Source organism: Pholis gunnellus (genome assembly GCF_910591455.1).
Source record: "Pholis gunnellus genome assembly, chromosome: 14".
NCBI classification, from domain to species: Eukaryota; Metazoa; Chordata; class Actinopteri; order Perciformes; family Pholidae; genus Pholis; species Pholis gunnellus.
In genome coordinates, this window is record NC_136541.1 from 24,180,934 (window position 1) to 24,193,818 (window position 12,885).

Genomic DNA, 12,885 nt, shown 5'->3' on the forward strand with positions numbered 1-12,885 from the left:
ACTTTGCATAATCTCTGTTTAGGGCGTTCAACGTCTTGTACAAAGAACACACTGGCTCACTAGCTTATTCTTTTCAGTTTTCCCTGTGTAGAGCATCGACAGATATTAAGACTTTTAAATGTTAAGACATTCCCTGCTTGCCTGTACCATTACATTTTACACTTTATTTTATTAACAGAAAACATTAAAACCGTCCTGGCACTGGGGAGGGCAACATGACACAACAGCTAAAGCTAGAGAGAGAGAGAACGACTAAAAGGATTACCGTGGCTCAGTTCTAGAGAATGTGTCTCATCCAATTGCCGGCCATCATCAAAGGAAGCTCAACGTTCTTTTCCGTGGGGGAAACACAATTAGTTGCCGTTAGTGGTGGCCGTTGGTGTTTCCAACCAAGACGGCTGCCTGTTCTACTCTCCAGAGGAAAACTTTCGCTTTAACTTCTCATCAAGACTTCCAAGACTTCAAGCTGCCCGTCTGGGCTCTGAAGCCACGATTAGGAGATTTGATGGACGAGGCTTTTGGTGCCACCGGGAAGGATCATGACTTTTCTATAATTTGTAACTCGTGGAAACTCTTGGGCTTAACAAACTACACTTCTTTTTATGTTTTAATTGCGACTGACAGAAAATGTGACGCTCTTTGGTCACATCACCAATCCAGAGCAACTTCCTCAGAACATGCATACGATCAAACCTGTTTTAAATGACATTGTCTTGTGGGGTTCTGGAGAATCCTAATCTCTATGGCATCCCGAGAAGATTTATTCAACAATGACAGACGATTGGGACCGTAAGTGATGATCTCATGTCCCGTTTGTGACCTCTGCTGAACCTTATCCCTGGCATGATTCAACGTATTGCAGCAGGCTCTAGGTCGTCCTACAGTTATCCTGGCGCCTCACAAGAATAAATAAAAACGTGGGACGGCAGGGAAAGGTTTAAATGGTGTTAATAACAGAGGAACAAAGTGAAGGTTTAAAGGTTCTGAAGAATGGAGTGTCCGGAGGTGTGGAACTGGGTGAGATTCCGTTTAAGACTAATAAAGTGGCTATGGATAAACCTGCCATGTCCTTCACCAATGTTGACGAAAATGGCGAAGAGTGTGAGGTATCTGGAGAGGAAGATGACGAGGAGAGTGAAGTCGATTACAGGCCAAACTATTGGGAGGATGAGGACGACATCTACCAGGAGTTCGAGGAGTTGGACTTCGAGGCCCTGCCGGATCGCTCGGACACACAGAGCATTCTTTCGGACGATTCTTTTTATCCCCATGACAATTCGGTCGCGTCCCACATGTACCGCTCGCCGAGCCCCGACAGCCCCGAGCCCATTTCATTCTTTAAGGCCAGCTGCAACAACAACGCCATCATCGTCAAGATTATGATTAGACAAGGAGTGACCGAAGAGGAAGTGACAGAGACGGATCGAAACAGAAGAGTAGGTGTCTGACTTTTATGCATTTTAATGCAATATTTAGTTTTCTGTTGACTTGACACCTGCAAAGTCTCATTTTGTTTACATTTACCCCAATTGAACCCAAAAGAATCCCAATGTTTTTCCATTGGAAACCTCATTTTGCTAATAAAGGGTTATAATACTGTACATGGTGTTTCATAACCATAATCAGGCTTAAAAGGACTGCACCAGTGTACGTTTGAGCTGTATGAATCTGCAGAGTTCGAGGGTTTCAATGTATTTAAGTTAAGATCAAGTTAGGTTAAGTGTAGAATAATTCGAATAGTCTACAGTGTCACTTTGAAACAATAGCATCATTTTAAACAAAGTTTAAGCAGACTTACCATCCACTATGGTAGGTTACACAACTCAAGAATCAGTCTGTTGATTGTCGTACTGTGTGGAAATGAATGGAAACCAATGGCTGCTTCGGCAGGTAAAAATCTATTTACCACAAAGTTCTTGCAAAGTGCTATGTGTGTTATACCAGTTATGAAAGCTAGTCACAATTCTAAGAAAAACTGCTTAAAACACACAAACTAGTCCCTTGAACTTTGATTATAAATTGTGATCGCAACAGTAATCGGAGTCTCAATGAGCCCATGTCCAGCTGATCTGAATGTGCAGTATCAGTGCTACAACACTACTGGTCATGGTGTAAGCAACTCACTGCCCCTAACAAAGAGACATCATGACACTCGCAATGTTGATTGGTCACTCAGTACCGTTTTAACCTTCATAACTGTTGCTGTTAAATGTTATGTCCACAGCTTAGAAGCATCAGTCAGAACTCTTTGAGATGTTGTGAGTTCAGTTCAGCAAAGAATAAGACATGAATTTCTTTCATGTTTATGATATATATATATTCCAATATTTCATCCTGTTAAGGCATCAACTAATTATTAGTTGACTGCCCTGAGTGAACTCGGCTGTTCCTCTCACCGGCAGTCCCATTAGGGTTTTGCGGTCAGGCCAGCTGGTCCTGGTGCAGCTCCTGAACACCAGCGAGCCGCTGAGGGTCAAATCCTGAAGGAAGGTTCAGAGCAGTTGGTTAATCTCACGGTGACAGATGGGGAGTGCAAACTGCACAGAGACAGTGTCGAGCAGCAGCTTGCCGTCAGAGCTCAGCTTCTGAAGGGCTCCCTGAGACTTTGACCTGAGGACCTGCTCAGAGATACGGTGTGCTACTGTGTGCAGGGCTGGAAACAGACAGAGAAGGATTGTCATGGAGTAGTGCAACAGTAATGTCTCTCAGGACACCTTGGAGACCCAGCATATGTTGCCATGGAAATGTGCATGGTGGGACATTTGCTATTGGGATTATATTGAGGCAAACAATAATTCATGACTTTCGACGTTCAGACTGTGGCTCAGTGGTAGAGCGGGTCGTCCTTCCATCAGAGGCTCGGCGGTGGCCACCATAGGCTGTGCCTGCAGCGTATGAATGAGTGTGAATGGTTAGTTAGAGTCCTGATGGGAAGGTGGCACCTAGCCCCTGCCCATCAGAGCAGGCAGTGATTGGGTGAATGACAACATGTAGTGTAAGTGTATGTGTAGTGACTTTAACCAATATCCATTTTTTCTATCTAAATGCCACTGGGGGGTGAACAGGAGAACTTGTTCGGACGCGTGTTCCACAAACATTTCATTGTCCAATGCGCTGTCTTTCTTTCGATCCGTTGATCCATTTATTCCGGTTACATGACACCATAACAGAAACACAAGATACTGGACTGGATAATATATCACCTGCGACTCCACATTGACACAACAAGTTGCCTTGATACGAATAGTTGCTTTGAGACGGTCAAAAACTGTTGGCTTCCCGTCCACATTATGGCTCCAACAGTATGTGTATGTTCAAGTTATTTCGGTCAAAGTTATTTCAGTAACACACATTCTCTCTTTTTTTCTCACCTTAAAGACAAAGCTTGGAAATAATTCCAGTCTCACAATCTAAATGTTCCTCTTTATCTGCGTTGAAATTAAGTTCTTGTCTTATCCCATAAAGACATAATTAGTCTACAACTGTACGTTTTGAGGTGCTTTATTACTACTCAGAGGAAGCAGGTAGTAAGTAGGTAAAGCATCATTTATTACTTGTCACTCGGTACTACAGTGGGAACAAAGAAAATGCACCTATATTGGTGGGATTGAATAAGAACGTGGCTCATTAAACTATTTGTTTGGTGGACTTTGATTTACTTGCATTGTGTGTATATTTATTTTTCATATTTTTAAGATTGGTACATTTGAATCTTGGTTGCTCTGTTCACTGTTCCTCTCTTTGGAGTCCGGGAGGTGGTGTCTGTTAAAAAGATTTCGTTTGACAGAAGAACTCTAATCTAACTTTGACCCATTTACCACTTCCCATAGCTCTGAGTTACACCTGGTATTAACATGTGATCTGGGACTGGATACATGATCCACGCACCACCTCCAGATGTGGTCTGGCAGATCTGATCACATTCCTGATGAGCCTTATTTCCTTTTTTATGAGAACAATTTTCTCCTGCGAGGAAATATGGCTATGAATCCACAAACGTGCCTCCCAGTAGCCCCGAGGAGCCATTTTGGTTGTTTTAAAAGCAAAACTAAAATCAGAAGAAGAAACTCAAGCACTCCTGTCTTTTTGTGTTTCAGTCAGGTCTGATTATGGCGTGCTACCATGGCTACACGGACGTGGTCATGGCCCTTTCTCAGTGCCCGTATCTTGATGTTAACTGGCAGGACAACGAGGGCAACACAGCTCTTATCATTGCAGCACAAGCAGGTAAATACACACCTCGGATCTTTGAGTTACAGGATTGTTAAGGCAAGTATTTCTTAGAATTTATCTTCCGGACCGTGTACAGACTGCACTCGACTGAGATTTGTCCTGTTTGTTTAGTTAAAGAAATAGTTAATACACATATTTGCTTTCTTGTCGAGAGGAGATTGATTCCACTTGGTACGGTAACTGTGAAGCTACCACCAGAAAGCGGCTAATGTAGCTTAGTACTAAGACGGGAGGTTATCTGCCAAGCTATTTGTTGGCCAGCGTTGTCCAACCCACTTTAGATGAAACCACGCTCACTTCCGTACGATGAAAGCCTGACGTGCTGCTGTGCCTGCTGTGATTGGCACGGTGAGTCCCTGTGATGGGTTTGTTCATACAGAAGTAGGCGTGGTTTCATCTTTAGTGTGTTGGAAAAAATAAATATGCAGACGGGACATCCGTTTTCCCCGTCTACACCTGTGTGATTGTGCTATTTCATTAATTATATTACTTGTAAAACAAATTAATTTATACATTTACAATGTAATATTCATGGCAGTGATTTGCTAACAAAAACATTTGTTTCTTGTTATAATATGAACATTATCTTATTTTCACAAGGTCCCTCTCTCATAACAAGTTCATGTTATTATTAACACTTTCTCATTATTACTAGATACCAAATGATTACATGTATTACTTGCTATGTCACAATATTGAAGTATCTCAATAAAACACACTTTGCTCGTTATAGGGCAATAATTATATTGTTATAGAAAATAAAGAGAAAAGTACCCAGTAATGGCTTAAGGTAGGGCAATGTAACTTACTTTGGCTGGACATTTTGACAATGAATGGTATGATTGAGTTTTATTATTATCATTATCATTATTATATTAACATTTCATACCTTATAAGGAGGCGTGGTTGTTAGTTTGTGCTTTCAAGCAGGTCACCAAATGATGATGTCTTTAAAGCAACTTAATGGAAACCATGATTTTTTACAACTTGAGTTATTTTATTCTTGTTTCTTTTTGTTGATTCTATAAGTATTTTCTACCATAGCTCGAGCTGTAAGTTTACTCATCAAAATAATTGCTGAGATCTTGGACCATGGCAATGGTGCTGAAACGACGAGTGGTCAAACAACTGACCACGTTGTTAACGTTAACGTTAACGTTAGCCAGATTAGCTGCTTCATGTCAAAGTAAAACCAAAAGTGAGGCCAAAGTTGAACCAGGATCTCAGTCTGTAAACTGTGAAGGATTTTTTATCGTTTGCCTTCCTTTTTCTTTCTTCCAAATCATTTTTTTGTTTACAACCTGTTTGACGCTGGTGCTCCTCGACACAACCTACTTCTAGTGCTTTGGCTGGGTTCCGAAATTCAAGTAGTTATGTTGGTGAGTACAAGGTCTGTTTGAACAGAACCGACGGCCGGTACCCCAAAAATAAAACTCATGCAACAGACTGTAGCTTTCCTTTAATCAAAATACTCTTGTAGCTGAACAGAAATGTAATGTGCAGTGATGCTCTAATTGCCACTTATTGATATGATCTCGCTTCAAATGACAATCTTCTCCGATTAAAAAGGAAAGACCTGTGCCAGACCAGCATAAATTTCGACCAGCCTCGTACATAAATATCAATTTAGTATTTAAGCATTGAGTAAGTACCAACCCGGTGTAAACTAATGGTGTCATCGTTGCAAGTAGCCCATCTATTTGAGTGATACAGATTCATACCGACATGCTGACTTCGACAGGGATCCAGAGAAAGATTGTGCAGAGATGGTAGAGAGCTTGTTGAGTTTCCCCATCTTCCTCCTCGGTTTCGCACAATGTGGAACAGTTTCACTATTAGCGTTCCTCAATAGAATCTAAGACTAAAAAAACATGTGGATATGGCTGTCCAGACACAGATTACATGACCAAACATGAAGCCCAACTTGTGCATTCATAAACCTATTAATACCCTTTTTACCTTATGTAATATTCCAAAAAATCTCCCAGTGAGACATGTTACCTTGTATGTTTCTCCTCCTACAAAGTTTTGGTGCATACTTTACGGTGGTAGACATTTTATTGCAGAATTGAGTTTCATTATTAATTAAAGGAACTGATTATATTATGACGTCTGGTGCTTCCAGTTGCCAGAATCGCTGTAAGTTTGGCATTAGAAAGCCCGACTTCTACAGCTATGCAGCCGCTTGTATCAGACGGGGGCCGTGGCCTCTCATCTGCTAACGATGACGAATGGCTCTCTGTGTCCTGTGATGAATGGCTGCAGACTACCCTTAATTTTCTGCTTCGTTAAAAGAAGTATCGATCCCCTTTTCATGACAAAGTACTCTGCAACACCTCAGAGGGAACAGGTGACCAAGACGAGTCCACACGACTGCGACGGAGTGGTCGAATATACGAGAAGAAAAACTCCCCTTCAAGCCCTTCACTGAAAGTAGAAAGTGTCTAGACATGTATTGGGAAATAAACCCAGGTCCTCTGAGGTGAAGAGCCAGTATTAACCATCCACAGCCTTTAATGGATTCTTGTTGCGTGCATTGCGCTCCCTTCGAGGAATTTCAGCAGATCAAGTCTTGTTAGTCTGGATTTAGACGGGATTTACTCATTAGCATCCCATCAGCAACAATGAAGTGACTTGTTCGATCCCCAGAGTGGCTGACAAAATATCATGGAAGTTTAAGGAGAACTGGATACAGCATAGGATTCCTATGAAAGTTACTTTGTGGCGCATGAAGAAGAAAAAAAGTTTGACTTCCGCGTAGAACATTTAGAAGAAAGTACCCAGATCTTCCATGGATCCGGCCTCAGTATCGGGTTCATTCACATGAACGGAGGAAGGAAAATAACTCTGGATTTGGCCACGGTGCATTTTACAACTGTATAGTTACAGACGTGTCTATGGAAAAACGTTTTTTTTATCCAATGGCATCACAAATAATGGACCTATTAGTTGAAATTCCACCGTTTGGCCACAATATGAAAATGTACTTCAAAGCCCGGCGCTCTTCCTGGGGGCTTGTAAAATATAAGCTTGAAATCAGTTTGCAGCTTAACCACAAAACTGTCGACTTTTCCCCCAAAGTAGGATACAAAGTCACTAAATAAATGAAAGACATTTGTTTGCATATTTACATGTAAAACTATTCATGCTGTCAAATTGCAGTTTGTGCTGTTGAATTACTGCATTTAGTCTTTTAAATATATTCCTTTTGTCCTCTTGAATCAGTCATTCACGTGTATGGATTAACAGAGCATGTTGTTAAGAAATATTGTTATCATTTTAACTTTAGCTTAAACGATGGCAGAGATAACGCAATATTGTTTTCCATACAAAATCGAAACAAAACTGCATTAAACCCAAATTTGTCATTTTGCGCTATAGGCTACAGAGAGTGGGCCGCTAATTTAGAAAACAACATCTGACGAAGCAACACAAGTGTATACAGTAACAAATGAATGTATGAATGTGATTATGACAATACTAATTTGAAGGAATCCTATCCAAACACCATTGCTAGCCTTCCGCTAACCATCTTAGTGCTCCTACAGCCATGCTAGCAGCTCTGTGAAGCTGCTAGCATGGCGTTTGAAATGTAAAAAAGACAAAGGCAATATGGTGCATAACAAAAGCAGCTTTGCTAGTGCCAAAGTAAAAACTGTGTCTCTCTCTGGTCTGCAGGTCACGCGTTCATCACAAACTACCTACTCAACTACTTCCCAAGGATGGACATCGAGAGGAGGAACTGTCACGGTTTCACAGCTTTGATGAAGGCTGCCATGCAAGGCCGGGCCGAGTGCGTCAGGGCTCTCATGCTGGCTGGTAACACGCACGCGATGTAATGATTAAGGACCTGCGCTCTCGCTAATGATACTGAGCGCTACGTGGATAAGATGTTTGTGTCGGGGTAGAGAGCTCCTTTGATGCGTTGGTGATAAGCATAGAGCTGATTACGGCACTGATTACAGATTAACTCCTAATGTTTCCAGGAGGCGACATCCAGGCACAGGACAGCGCCCGCCGTCTGACGCCCAGGGATTGGGCTCTCTTCACTGGTCGATACGAGACGGCCAATCTGATGCATCGCCTGATGTCCAAGCCTTGTGCTGAGCAGTTCTGTGACTCCTTTTCGCTGGAGTGGCCCCTGTTGGAGGTTAATAAATCCATCATGACGACAGTCCTACTATTGAATGCACCACATAACGCTTTAAACTAGAGATTCCTTCCAACTATAGCGTTTGCTCTTCTTGTGCAGGAGCTGGCAGCCCAGGCCCACAAGCCAAAGTCCTGCCGGAGGCGTTTGAGCAACTTCCTGTCCTGCTGCTCATATAGGATTTACATGGACAACAGGGTGAACCCCGTGGATGACGGTGTTTTTGACCACATGGTCCAAATCACCACCGCCATCTCCAGCCCGGTCATCGCCACGGCTTGCCGCACGGTGTGCCCGGGCAGCCCGCCGTGCATCGGGAAGCGTCGCCAGGCCGTGCAGGAGATCCTGAGGAGGCAGCGGGTGTCGGAGCTGAAGCGCCTGGGCCCGGACAGACTGGACAACTACAAGAGGTTCTTCCAGAACTCGCAGGTCCTCCTCATCCCCAAGGCGAGGGTTCGGAGGGCCAGCCTGCAGACTCAGCTGCTGAGCGACGTGGCCACGGTGGCCATGAGGCGAGCGAGCCTCCTGCCTCTGAACATGATGAGGAGGAGCAGCGTGCGGCCGGGCATCGTGGTGCCCAAGGTGAGGCTCTGCAAAGCCCCGGCTCCGAGCTTCATACCTGAGAAACTCAAATGGAGCAGTGACTACAACCAGCTCCAGATCCCCAAGTGGAACTACAAGATGAAGAGGATAGAGAGGAGGCAGGAGGAGGAGGAGAGGAGACGATTGTTACCTCTGATAAGGAGGAGATGAGGGGAGAAGGGGAGTACCACTGTATGTTCACATTATCTCAGAAAGCAGGACATGACCGCAAATTCACTAAGCTTTGCAACGTCTTGTTGAAAAGACCATGACAACGCAGTGTTGCAGTACTAGAAAAAAGAGAAGAATTTACTGCAAACTTTTTATTTTTGTTTGCCGAGATTGCAGACATTGTTGCCTTGTTTCTTCTACTTGGGTTCACATGCCTCATCTTGGCGGACGTAACTTATGGTGCAATGTGGGCAATAATGGGAGCTTGGGGGAGAAAACATTATCCAATATAGAATTTGTAATTCCTGCTAAGGAAGCTAACACATTCAGTGACACGTGGCAAAAGAACAAAAGAAGATTAACTTCGGTGTGCTTCAAAAGAAGTGCTCGTCTGAAGCAGATTCCCAGCTTGGAACATTTTCCATCGGGCCGCAAAAATAATGAAGCAGAAAGAGGAAAGATTAGGGAGAAAAACGGTAACAGAAGAGAGGCAGAGATCACAAAAGGGAAGGTAAAGAGTGGAGGAAGACAGAGACAAAAAAGAAACAGCAACAGTACGAGAGGTCACGCTGGCTTGGGAAGATCAAGTAAAAGATACACGATAGAAAATGTAAAAAAAAGCCCAAAAAACATTTGCCAAAGAGGCATAGCAAGAAGGGGGGGGGGGGGGGGGGGGGGTTAGCCAGTCGGCGGGATTTCACAGGATGGAGAGAGGAGCTCCGACACGGCCGAATAGAGATTGGTGGCTGGCTGCTACCACATGAAAGCATGCAGGGAGGAAGCCAAGGAAACATAGTCCAACAGGTATTTGCAAGGAGGAAAAGTGGAGGGGGCGGCGCCGAGCTGAGGAGCCAGCTCACACAGGCTTTGTGAGGGCTTTATGGTAGAAAAGCAGAGCCAACAGTTAAACCGCTTAGTGCTAGACTGTGGCTTGTTGGCTCCCAAAATAAATCACATGAGATGGTCCACGACTGTGGGTATCCCCTGCTTTGTGAGAAATGGAGGGCCAACATATCACTCGTTAGCTGCGCAAGTAGCCCACAAATTTATTTTAATTTTGCATTGAAGTGGCAGTAATGAAAAAGGGCCTTTGGAGGAGCTTTTTACTAAACAGAGAAATATTGCTGCAAAATGTAAGTACGGAAAAGGTAGCAAATATAGCGTTTTTAGTATGTAAATATCAGGCGGCAACTCTCCGGCTCTGCCGAGGGAAGCCAATGCGGAAGTGTATTAAAACTTACATTCTTTCTACTGACCAGCAGGGGGCGACTCTGGTTGCAAAAAGAAGTCCGATTGTATAGAAGTCTATGAGAAAATGAGTATGCTTTAGGGCGGGGCTACTGTGATTGACAGGTCGCTGCCGCTGCCGACTGCCGACTGCCGACTCTACCTCACTCCTCCACAGTACAAATATTTTAACTTCCGATCAGCAGTTGCAAAAAACAACAACGACCATATTCCAAGATGGCGAAGGTGAAATCGCCCAACTCAAGGCTTCAATACAGCAGTCGCCAATGGGTGATGTCACGATGACTGCGTCCACTTCTTATCTACAGTCTATAGCACCCTCTAGTGGCAACCACTGGGAATTGGAACAAAACTGTTGAAAAACATTGGGATTCTACTTTTGACCCGCTCGTCTCTGGGACTGAAATGGTCTGGACCACGGTGATCTGTAGTGGACTGGAGACCGTTAAGGTCTCGCTCCATGGATTCCTTTTACGTTCCTACCAAAAAAAAAAAGACAAGACAAAACTCAATCACTTGTTTTATCATCGTTTACACCAGGATGGAGGCTGATGGAGGATCTCGCTGTAATGGCTCGTTGCAATTCAGTTACTTAACTACATAGTTGAATAGAAGCTGCAATACAAAAAGGGAATAGGAAAACCTTGCCAAATTCACCGGATTGAAACTGTTGATGGCCTAAATACGTGTCACACCATCACTGGCATATGAGGAAATATGGTGATTCACACTGGAATGTTGATATGGATCTCTTTTTTTTACTTTAATTTGTGTGTAATTATGTATACCTTTCCTTTCATTAATAATACTGATATATATTTTTACCAACTGAAAGCTAAACTACAACAAAGGGGCTCATAGGTCAATTTAATGCAATTTCTTTGTCATTCGGGGAGAAATGTAAAGGATATTCTTGCATCAAATTATGACGAAGCCTCTAATTGTGTGATATCTTTTTTTTTTTTATTCCACACAAGGTTTATCCGAATTAACCCGGGCATGCAAATCACTTGTTTTGCTTTGAGGCCGCACAACTGAAAGACTGACTTTCATATAACTACAGCAGTCCTCTATGGGGTCAGATCAGTCTCAATAATTGCAAATGCACACAGAAAGACTCGCAAATGCGCACAGAACAATCCACAAATATATTCGATTTACAAATGCACGCAGAACGATTCACAAATACATTCCAATGCACACATAAATAAATTACGATTTATATTTATGTAAAAAAAAAAATCATAAATATATTTGTATGTATTTGTGCGTGGATTTTTCTATTTGTTTGTGGATTTGTATGTTATATATATATATATATATATATATATATATATATATCCTACACATACGGTTTATTCCTACAAAGCTGTTCCAGCTCATGACTTAAGTGCGACCTGCACGGAGGCATTTTTCACAGGAAGACATTTTGACTTGTCACAGTATGGAAAAAGCACAGGTGTAAATAATAAAATGAATGATTGCCACTTTGCTGCTATGATTTCCAGTTCCTGGCGCTGTGCTGTCGCTCTCACTGGGACGATTGAATGGAGCGGAGACAGGCACTGTTCTTATGTATTTTTTATAAATGTTTATACGGTCTCTTTCTTTCTTTTACAACATATAGACGTCTCACTGGAATGAGAAATGCTCACCACTTCATAAATGCAGCGACAGTGGACGAAACAGAGATGTAAAAGCCCAAAGAAATGTTAAAACTCTGTTCATCTGTGATCTGAAATATGCGCTTTGGTTGGAAAACTGCACAGAAAGTGCAAAGTGAAACTCTGGTGGGAGTGTTGTGCACTGTTGACTCACTGCTCAGAAATAGTGGGACATTTCACAAACTTCCAGCTCCAGCTCCATTTGCCTCAGCAGCACAGAAACACTGTGATGCTGTTAAGGAAGGTTATAGAATAATAATAAAAACATGGTTTTTAACCATAGGTGTCCTGCAGATACATTGTGGTGAAGCAAAAGATGCCTACCTCTCATTTCTGGAGCTGGGACCCGACGCCTTGCCCTGTGCTTTGTTCTACGCTCTCAACTGTGCATGTGTAATGAAAAACAAGAAGAAGAAGAAGATAAAATCAGTGCCTGTGGTGATCTATCTGCACCTAACCCGTGCAGAACAGGCCCCAGAGACTAAAATGGCCGCCACCCTGACCCGTGGTGCAGCTCGTCTAAAAGGCCACTAGAGGGCAATCATGACCGTTTTAGATGTCAACATCCTAAACAGTGCCCTCACAGAGAGGAGAGATGATCTTCTGTTTCCTCTGTTGTGAAGCACTGGAAAGCTCTCAGTGCCCCCCTGCATGAGAGGTTGCATCATCCAGTGTTCCCACCAAAGATGTGGGACATTTTCATAAAATCTTTGTCCAATTCTTGGCACTTAAGTATGCTGTTGGGGTATAGAAATGAATTTGCAATGACCCCCTGCTTAAGAAAGGACAGGGCTGTAATACTTGAGCCCAGTCTCACAATATTTCTATTATCTTTTC

General features: G+C 43.0%; 1 protein-coding gene across 1 annotated transcript; it reads left to right on the forward strand.

Annotated features, from left to right (window-relative positions):
* Positions 1-941: 941 nt before the first annotated feature.
* On the forward strand, positions 942-9,136 carry ankrd33bb (ankyrin repeat domain 33Bb; the record flags this gene model as incomplete). Its single annotated transcript, XM_079172773.1, has 5 exons — positions 942-1,436; positions 4,098-4,227; positions 7,912-8,052; positions 8,220-8,383; positions 8,486-9,136. The coding sequence occupies 5 exons, from the start codon at positions 942-944 to the stop codon at positions 9,134-9,136; spliced, it is 1,581 nt and encodes a 526-aa protein (XP_079028899.1).
* Positions 9,137-12,885: the final 3,749 nt, after the last annotated feature.